The 9,876-nt window shown below is 43.2% G+C and overlaps 2 protein-coding genes across 2 annotated transcripts; one reads left to right on the top strand and one right to left on the bottom strand.

Annotated features, from left to right (window-relative positions):
* Positions 1–331: 331 nt before the first annotated feature.
* On the bottom strand, positions 332–2,582 carry LOC106745051 (probable phospholipid hydroperoxide glutathione peroxidase). The gene is made up of 3 exons (XM_014620301.1): positions 2,541–2,582; positions 2,285–2,348; positions 332–1,155 (listed from the first exon to the last, which is right to left on the bottom strand). Exons 1-3 carry the CDS (start codon positions 2,565–2,567, stop codon positions 599–601), a joined length of 648 nt encoding a protein of 215 aa, XP_014475787.1. The 5' UTR covers positions 2,568–2,582; the 3' UTR covers positions 332–598.
* Positions 2,583–3,189: 607 nt separating this feature from the next.
* LOC106745070 (pre-mRNA-splicing factor ISY1 homolog) lies at positions 3,190–5,892 on the top strand. Its single transcript, XM_014620336.1, has 5 exons — positions 3,190–3,242; positions 4,113–4,223; positions 4,320–4,342; positions 4,451–4,769; positions 5,226–5,892. Exons 2-5 carry the CDS (start codon positions 4,221–4,223, stop codon positions 5,589–5,591), a joined length of 711 nt encoding a protein of 236 aa, XP_014475822.1. The 5' UTR covers positions 3,190–3,242; positions 4,113–4,220; the 3' UTR covers positions 5,592–5,892.
* The last annotated feature ends 3,984 nt before the right edge of the window (positions 5,893–9,876 follow it).

The raw sequence follows: 9,876 nt of genomic DNA, 5'->3' as shown, positions 1-9,876 counted from the left end.
AAGCACTAAAAGAAAGGAGGAAACACGCTGGCGAACGTGTCCGATTTACCTGTACTTAAATTTTACGTCGTAATAACCACTTACATGTATTCACGTTAACATGTTTATTCGATGTATTTAATGAAATTAATTACTTAACTAAGACACAACTGATAAGTAAATAGTCTCACGCGTCGCGTCTTATTGGACCGAACGGATTTTGTACAGTTTATACTTGTATTTTTAGAGAGAAAAATTTATACAATAAATAACATTATTATAAATTCGCGTGAGAAGTGTACGAATATTACGCCCGACATGTTCCTGCGCAATAATCAGCAATAACGATAGATATATCTGTAAAACAACTTTATTCGCATTCTTTCTCTCTTTGAGTACAATGTAATCTTCTTATATGCCATTTGATGATACAAGTGGTGCAAAAAGGAAGTCTCTACGAATCTCTCGCCAGGTTTGTGTAACTTTATACGCGTCTACCTAGCGGTCTCTATAATGAGGAAAGACAGAGTTATTGGCGATACAGATACGTTACTTTTGAGAATATTACGTATAAAGAGAGGAAGCGCGCACGAGAGGGAGATAACGTGTTTCAAGAGAGTCAAAGGTATTTCTTCAAAGTTTCTTCCATGCCCAACGGCTCGGTGGACGGGACGAATCTCTCCACCACATTGCCCTGCCTGTCCACGACGAACTTGGTGAAGTTCCAGGGAATCTTGTCCCCGCCCGTCTGCTTCTTCAGCCACTTCCACAACGGATGGGCAGCCTCCCCGTTCACGTCGATCTTCGCGAACATGTCGAAGGTGACGTTGAACTCGCGTTGCACGAAGTTTAAGATCTCCTCGTTCGTGCCCGGCTCCTGACCGGCGAATTGATTGCTCGGGAACGCGAGGATCCGCAAGCCTTTCGTCATGTACTTGTCGTAGAGTTGCTGGAGCTGCTTGTAATTCGAGGTCGTTAAGCCGCAGTTGCTGGCGACGTTGACGATGACGAGCGCATTGCCGCGGTATTTCTCCAGCGGCACATCTTCGCCCTCGATGTCGTTCGCGTGGAAGTCGTATATCGTGGTAGCGGAATCCCAGTCGGCGTCTTGGTTGAGCGCCTTCAATTCGGCCAGCCTCGCGAAGACGGCAAAGAGCAGGAATAACGACGTAATTCCTGCGTTTACGTAATACAGCTGTTAGTTAATGCACCGTCTTATTTGCCAAGATTAATAAACCCGAGGCCGGATTATTCTTGAGATCTCTTAAAGCACTTCTTGCCTCTCTTTTTTCGCTTCTCTTTTTTATCTCTCCCCTCCCCGGATAAGTTCTGTATTATCCCCTTAACCTTTGTGTTTGAGTTCGGGATGAACGTTGTAAATAAGAGACTTAAACGCGAATAGGAAATTTCAAGTGAAAGCGACGGCAAGAAAATTTGTAGGAAGAGATTGCGTTAAACAACTTGTGGGAATAGTTTTCGTCTTTCTTTATGTACAGAAGCGGAAGGAATATCGGCTGTTTTTATTTGTCAGAATGTGAGAATGCGTCGGTAGATATGTCACAAAACATCCTGGAGAATAGTCCTGAATGTATCCAAGATGTCCCGAACACATACGGCTTGATCTCAAGATGTTTCGTGCTATCGAGGATTACACGCAGGATAAAACAAATCAATTAACAAAACATTAAACGCCATGCACTACGTAGTAAGTAAGAAATCATTAACACAACATTATTACAATGATGTTTTTTATAATATGTAATGTTTTCAAATATGTATTTCTTAATGTTGTATACAACGTCATCGTTAACGGTAAAATGGGGTCAGATTGACCCAACAACTTCGTTTATTTTACAACGTTTATTTCGCACTCGCTGTTTCTCTTCTCAAGGAATGTTTCATGCTATTATTTACTTCTTTTACTTATTTCATATATTGATTGCATGAAAAATGAACAAAATAGAGCATGGGGTCGGATCCAACCCCACTTCTCTGGATGCGTCGGAAATCCACTTTGCCGTTAGAGGGTTAACGATATATTTTACCCGAACATTAAAAATAATATATTTTCACACTACGATTTTAATATTTCGGAATATCATATTAGCAAAGGAAACAGTTTAAAAACATTTGTAAAACATTCTGCCAAATGTTTATAAAATCTATACAAAATCAATGCTCCGTCGATTAAATTGTTATTTAATCGTTAAGTCGTCATTAGAGGGACATTCGGGATCGATTTCGCGTGTGAAGCGATAACAGTTGAGACAAACAGATGAGAATTCGAAACTTTCCGTCTACTCACGCAACATTCTGACGGGACCGGCAGCTGCGAAGGTGGCCGAACGCTTACTGAGCCCGCTCTGGAGCTACGAAGTAATATATTACTACCGTAAAACACGTTTGCCGCTAGATGGATGGACAGATTGATGAATCACGATTTGATAAATAAAGCGAAATTACGTAGTGGGCACGTAATCCGACTTATTGCTCGACGATAACGGGCCTGAGGTTTGACAATATGTAAGACTGATACGCGTTCTTTGTTGCTTCATTTTTACTTGTTTTATGGGACCTTGAAGACACATTGACCCACACTGGACTCCTGACTCCTCGAAGCGTGTGCCGCGCCACGTGTTTATAGCGTTCGCGATCGATGCCGTCCACGTTCGCAAAGCTATTTGCAGCTTTTGCATGCAAAGTTAAAGATCTATCCAGGCAGAATCGCGCGCGCGGCTGCGTGGAGCGTACACGAAGAGGGAATGAAATCGATCGATAATCGAAAGGGAAATGCAATAAAACGCAATACACGTCGCGTTACGCACAATGAATTACATGTACGATTGGCATTTACATATGAATGGCTGAAGGTGACTTTCAAATTCGAATCAGACTCGTCGACGCATTAGCTCAGCCGGCGGGATTAAGGAATAATTGCACGTGAAAAAGTTTTAACTGTAAGTTTCCAACACGTGCAATCAAATGGAGCAAGTGACAATTCGTGAGGCTGTAATCGTAGTAGCAAAAGTTCCATCACATTGGAATTTTGCAATTAACGCCTTACGGTCAACCAATAGGAAGCGGTCTCGTTGACCAATCAGAAATCACTAGAAAGAGGGTTCCATGTCCCACGTGATGAACTGTCATCTGCTGTTAAGAGTAGACATCAAATTTTACGGCTTTGCAGTTACGGTTATGTCAGTTTTACGTGCAAAGGCCTTTATCAATATGGGAAATCAAATGCAGTTCGTTGTTGAGCAGGAGTGAGGCAATTTTCTTGTTCTTTCGTTATAATTTATTACTTCCGAAAATTCCTATTAGTCAAGCATTAATTACTCCATTTTACTAAGGCACGCGGAATTATCGATTTGTTGGTTATTATCGAACGACAAATTGCACAGCTGGCGATTGCTGTTGGCAATTCCGCCGGTTAATCGTCGATTAATTAAATTGGGGTTCGGTGAAAGAAACTCTTAACTTGCTGTTAGAGTTAACAATAAAATACTTTCATCGAATATAAGTTGTGTGAGACGGACTTAAATGCGCTTGAAGAAACATATTTTTGCTGCTGCAATAGATTCGGAACCGGTTCTTAGCTTTAAGAACGTGCTCTGGAAACCTTGAAACACGACCAGTCTTCTGCGACCTGAAGATGGGCGATGCACGATCGATGAATTGATAATCGATTCTTTTTTCTCGTTGAAGGGTCGATTGCCTTCTCGACATTTTCAAATTTAATCTTCACGTTTATCATATTTAGTCTCGCGGAAACAGCCGAGTGGTTCGGACGTGCTTTGTGCGCGCGTCCGCGGGGTCTTTGTTCCTTTGTTCTTCGTTGAAGAGCCGCATATTTTTTTAGATAAGTCGCATCCGCATCGGCGGAACGCAAGCAATCTCATTATTTCGTAATTAAAGCCAGCGGCACACTTGTTTTCGTGCTGGACCGGCTCGCTGGACAAAAATACCGCGTTCTGATTAGTGCATTTCCAAAAATGAATAACAATAGATCGATCAAAACGCAGTATATTTCCACTCAGCAAACAAGCCAGCACGAAAACAAGCATCATGCGCCGCTGGCTTTAAATCGCGTTTTAATCAATTTTGTCCAAATTTTTCCTGAACTTTGCTGGTAGAAAGCAGCAGGTCCTTCGTGGTGTCGCTAGATGCCGCTAGGTTGGTCTAGCGTGTTGACAAGAATGACATTGTAACACATAACCTAGAAATACAAACACGCTCGTAAAATGGTAAGTGTATACGTGAAATTTTATTGTTATGTATTTTATCAAATAAATATTCAAGTAATATATCTCACTTCATCCGATCAACCTTGTATTTTTCAGGCACGAAATGCGGAAAAGGCTATGTGAGTGTCTGTCATTTATATTTCTCAATCTTTTACACACTTTGTAATCTGCCCGATCAAACGGCTTTACGATCTCTTATTGACGTCTGATGTTGCCGATATTTTTAGGACAACGCTGGCTCGTTGGAGAGCGGCGCAAAGTAACGAAGGGGCGAGGAAAGAGCAGGAACGGAGGCCGTACTTAGCTTCAGAATGTAGAGATTTGCGCAAGGCAGAGAAGTGGAGAATGCAAATAATCAGAGAGATTGCCAAGAAAGTTGCTCAAATTCAAAATGCCGGGCTCGGGGAGTTCCGTATTCGTGACTTGAACGATGAGATCAACAAATTGCTCAGAGAAAAGCGACATTGGGAGGCGCAGATAAAGGAACTCGGTGGGCCTGATTATTCTAGAGTCGGTCCTCGTATGTTGGACCATGAAGGACGCGAGGTAAGTTGGCAAATTATCATAGTAGTTTTAGAATCTCCTGTATTTCTACCGGTCTGTTCCTTTTAGCCGAACTGGCTGCACCAGTTTCAGAAATCTACATATATATCAAAGCGTATGAAGCATGCGAGATTCTCAGGTTTCGGTGTGTATAAATTCCTCGAACTGGTGCAGACAGTCCAGCTAAAAGGAACGGACCAAATAGGGTCTCGATAAGCATATTACGAAATGATATTATGTATTATATAAATGAGATACAAAACAATATTTGATAGATTAAGAAGAAGATAGTATCATACAACTACCATAGAAGACCATTCGACAGACTAAGACAATGTGTCATACAGCCAACAAATCTTAAGCGGAGGCTGAAAGCCCTTTAAATACCCCTTAAAAAAAAAAAAAAAAAACAAATAGATCAAATAACGGATGAAACCTTTTAACACGATCGAACAACAGGTGCCTGGCAATAGAGGTTACAAGTATTTCGGAGCTGCCAAAGAGCTACCTGGCGTCAGAGAATTATTCGAGCAGGAACCACCGCCACCCCCTCGGAAAACTCGCGCGGAACTGATGAAGGACATCGACGCGGACTATTACGGTTACATGGACGATGACGATGGTATCTTGATACCGCTGGAGCAAAGAGCCGAGCAAGAAGCGAGGGAAAAGTGCATCAACGAGTGGATATCTCGCGAAAAGGAGCCGGAATCCACGGACGTCGAGACCACGGCGCAGAAGTCGATACCCACGCAGCAGGATATCCAGGAGGCTCTGTTAGCTAGGAAGAAAAAGGAACTACTGGACAAGTACGGTCTGGACTGAGGCCTGCGCGACTGTGCTTAGGCACAATAGTAACTATTTTTTTAACATAGCTATACAATTAAACGATAATAAATGTATATTCGTAAATTTATTGGTTTAATTATATATATTTAGAATACATTTTTATAAAACGCGATGGATATAATAATTATTGTTAATTTATAAGTACGTAATAACATTGATTAAGGTAATTAGTTTGTGCAGTAGACATTCAAACTTGAATTGATGCTTATCGAGAGAAAAAACGGGTGCTGTAGATAAAATATAGATCGAAATCCAACGGTAGTCTGTTTATAATCTTCGCGACNCCCCCCCCCCTCTTCTCGCGAAAACCGGGAAAATGGGTGAAATACCGTAATAAAATAGAACGACGGGGCAGAGTTACGGTGTTGTCGTTGCTCCGTAATAAAATCCAGAAATTGTCGCACACGCTTATCCGGGTTCGCTTTTCCTCTTCTGTAAATGTAACGTTATGTGTTGCAAAGATAATCAACGTGTTGGAAACGATGCTCGGCTTTGTCCCTTGTCGTCTCGATACTGCAAGCATCTATCGACAGACGAGTCCTACCTAGTTCTGCGGCGTGTCCACTATACGAAGCTAGGGTGACCAGATATCCGGCGAAGAGAGGAAAAATAATCAACGTCTTATACCGCCTATCGTATCTCCGCTGTTTCTCACACGCACATGCACGCACACACGCTTCGTCCCTATGTAACTTCGTTATAACAACAACGCACGCAAAATACGCTGGTCGCAAACAGCCGGGCAAATCGTTCACGCTTGATTCCTCGAGACTCGAGCGGAATTCTAATTCGGTGCTTGAATTTAGGTACGCGAGAAGCTTCGTTCTTCCCTGACGAAGTCGAGAGAGACACGTTAGATCTGCCAGAGAGGAAAGGGCCGGCTCATGGGGCGGCATTTTCCGATGAAAAACCGGGACGTCTGGTCACCCTATACGAAGCCAGCGCGGGGCATCGACTTTTGTCACGCAAAGTGTGAAAAACGCGGTAAGATTAACGTTATCACGATTATGTTACATCAGATATTCGAAGAGTAAAAGGCCTAAAAATTACCCTGAAAAACTACCCGCTAGTGAATTACCTCATGCCGACTGGAACTCTTGGAATTCCTCACTAATTCCAGCTCGCGTTATACAAAACGAATGATCGGTTACCTCCAATCGAGAGATCAGCGCTACCTTTAATCGATTTAGATAAACGGTAATCCTCTCCTCCTCAGCATCGTGCCGTTTATAAACAGACTGTACATTATACGATGACATCGCCGGGGCTCAGAAGTGCTCTCTAACGACACCAGCCGTAAATCAGCATATAAATCGTGCTGATCCTCTAAGTGTCTTCATTTATACCTCGTATTTAGCGCCAAGCGAGACCGCTTTGTACTCACAGCTTAAGATAACGTCGTATTCTCACACACATAGCGAGACCGGTAAATAATCTTGAAATTCTCACCAGTGAACTATACACTATGCACTAGAATGTGAACTTGATTCTAGAAGAAAACAGGACGAGACGGACGCAGAAATGTTGGATCGTCGGAGATGTTTAATCATGAAATAATTATAATTATACGAGGATTAATAACAAGAGGGAAAGCTGCACTCATATGAAAGCATCAGACAGCTATCGGACTAGTCGACTAGATCGAATGGAGAAAGTTAGTAAAATTGATGTTATGTCATAGAGAACTTAGAAGACCATCGACCCGTCAAAATTCGTTAGACAGAGACAGAAGTGGTCCCTAATCAACCCGTATTTTTTCTCCGTGCTGCCCGGGCGCTTAGCATGGCTGTTCACGTTCTAGCATAGTGTGTAGGTAGTTCACTGATTGTCACTCGAGCGAAAGATCACGACGCGAAAGCCAAAGAAACTTCCTCTCCCTCTTCCTCTCAACGGGGAAACCATTCGAACGCGCGCTCGGTGCTAAACGCAGCCGTGACGGGCAAATCCGCCGTGCTCCTTCGCAGCACTTCTGAGACCCCGCGATCGCTTTTACCCCTAAGACGTAAATGACAGAATAGTTCGAGCATGGATTAATAACCACGATGAAAATTTACCACTAGAGGCTTGAAAAAGTCAAGCGTTAAATAATTCACAGCATCTGTTTGTCCGTTAATCAGTCGCCGGCTTTGTCCGCTGATCCCCGGGGGTCCCCTGACGATTGGTCGTCTTTTTTTTCGCTTTTCTCTCTTTTTTTTTCTTCTTTTGGTCTAAGTCCAAGCTCTACGTTATATCACCACCGTCTTCCTTTCAACTTTCCAAACGCCTCTCGGGTGTTTCTCCCTCGAGTCGAGGGGCGTTGAAGAAACAACTCGGACGTTTGCTCCCAATATCTATCGTCCCAGACACGGTTGTGTCGGACCGAGAAGAAGCGCGGGTAATCAAGAGTCTATATTATCTTCGTCGTCGAGTAACAAGTGGCATTCAGGTGACAGCCGCGAGTCTCTCGTACAAAATGCCCGAACATGGCGAAAGTGGTATTTCACGCGACATATCCAAATCGCCCCTAGCGGTACAACGCGGAGGGAACCCCCTCTCGCTTTCTCTCTCTATCTCTCTCGTCGGAAATTCCCTCTAATATTAACGTTACAGATTATAACATCGCTATCTAACGTACGTACGTACTCATGTACTCGTGCGTATGTTTCTAATCCGAGTTTTACAGTTATATCGACTCTACAATCACATCTGCGTTTACGGAGTGCGTTTTGCGAGTCATTGTGCGTCATTGAATTGTGTGAATCCGCCCCACTCCTCGCCCTTACACGTCACCTCGAGATCACCCTCGGCCGAGATACCTTCGCTTGAAACGGTCGTCATCGTCGTCGTCATCGTCGTCGTCGCCGTCGTCACAGCGCACGCCAATTGCGCGCATGTATCAATCCATTCTCGAACCATCTCAAGACACCAACACCCGTGTTCTTAATACAATAACGCCGCTTAAGAGGAGCTTTCCAGCAAGAGACACAATTGGCACACAGTGTAACACAGTGCCTTCCCACAACGATGCAACACGACGCAGCTGCAGACCGGAGTCGAACATTCGTCAATATCACGGCTGTCAACTTCTTAGCAATTTTTATATAATCACTACATCTGCAGCATTAAAAATACGCTGGAGAGTTGTTCCCTCTCTTCGTGATATTTTGTGCTCGATTCTCGATACTTTAAGTCTCTGTATACGTGATACTTATTATAGGATATAAGCTCAGAATGTATGTTAACATTGTAATAAATAGTACGTAACGTGGATACCCTACAGCATTCATTTCTGCCAAACAGCAAATATTTCTGGGTGATAGCGATAAATGAAAGTTATAATTGTCGATAAAATTATTAGCTTCTTCGTTTGAAGTCGACTCAGATCGCCCCAGGAACGATTAACGACATCTTAAGTCCTGTAATTGGCTAGTAGACGCTTATAAAAACGTTTTCAAATTTCAAATAGGAAATTTACACTTCTCACAAGTTCACGCTAGAGAAGAAGATTTGTAACCCTCTGGGGGTTTATCGTGAATCTTTTCCGACACAAACTCGTGAAAAGTGTAAATTTTCTAATTCGAAAACACTCGGCATCTTCACTTTTCACGTTTCCGTCTTAGGGAAAATAATGCTACACGAACGCTATGCCAAAGCGATCAGAACCGGCTTCACTCGCAAACATTTACACGTAACATTCGCTAACATCTAGCACATTCGCCAACTACTTTTTGATTGTTTCCAAAATTAAAACGTTCCGTCCAAGCATCGTCATGCACTGTGTTCAATTGCGTGACACAATGCCTACCTGTGTTTCCTTGCTGAAAAGCACGCGAGGTGACTTTCACCGAACTCGGATCAATGGACGATTGAAAATTGCTGTCGGTCAAATACCGCCTGTTCTTTACCCCGCTAACACAGATAGAAACTATGAAATTTTCGATTATTGTTGAACGTCGAGTCACGGAACTGGAAATTGGTGTTGGCAATTCTTGATTATACATCGATTAGCTTCATCGGAATCCGATGAAAGTCACCCTCGCTCGCCGCCTTCTAAGTCCGTTCCGATTCTGAGCTCTCCCAGACACACCTGAACGGAGCGTAAGATGCCGCTTTGGATTGGGATTAAAAGTCGCGGTTAAATGAACCGGACCGATCGAAAGGTTAATGAAGATCGTCGTATATAAAAATGAACGCGAATGCATAAGCATAGTTCGTCTAGGCGAACGGCCCGGCTGGCATGAACGTTGCTAGTCGCAACGGTGATTAACCCCTCCCCCCCCCC

Source organism: Dinoponera quadriceps, unplaced genomic scaffold (genome assembly GCF_001313825.1).
Source record: "Dinoponera quadriceps isolate SergipeBrazil2010 unplaced genomic scaffold, ASM131382v1 scaffold717, whole genome shotgun sequence".
NCBI lineage: Eukaryota > Metazoa > Arthropoda > Insecta > Hymenoptera > Formicidae > Dinoponera > Dinoponera quadriceps.
Note: the sequence above shows the minus strand (reverse complement) of the source record. Positions and strands in the feature narration are given on the sequence as shown.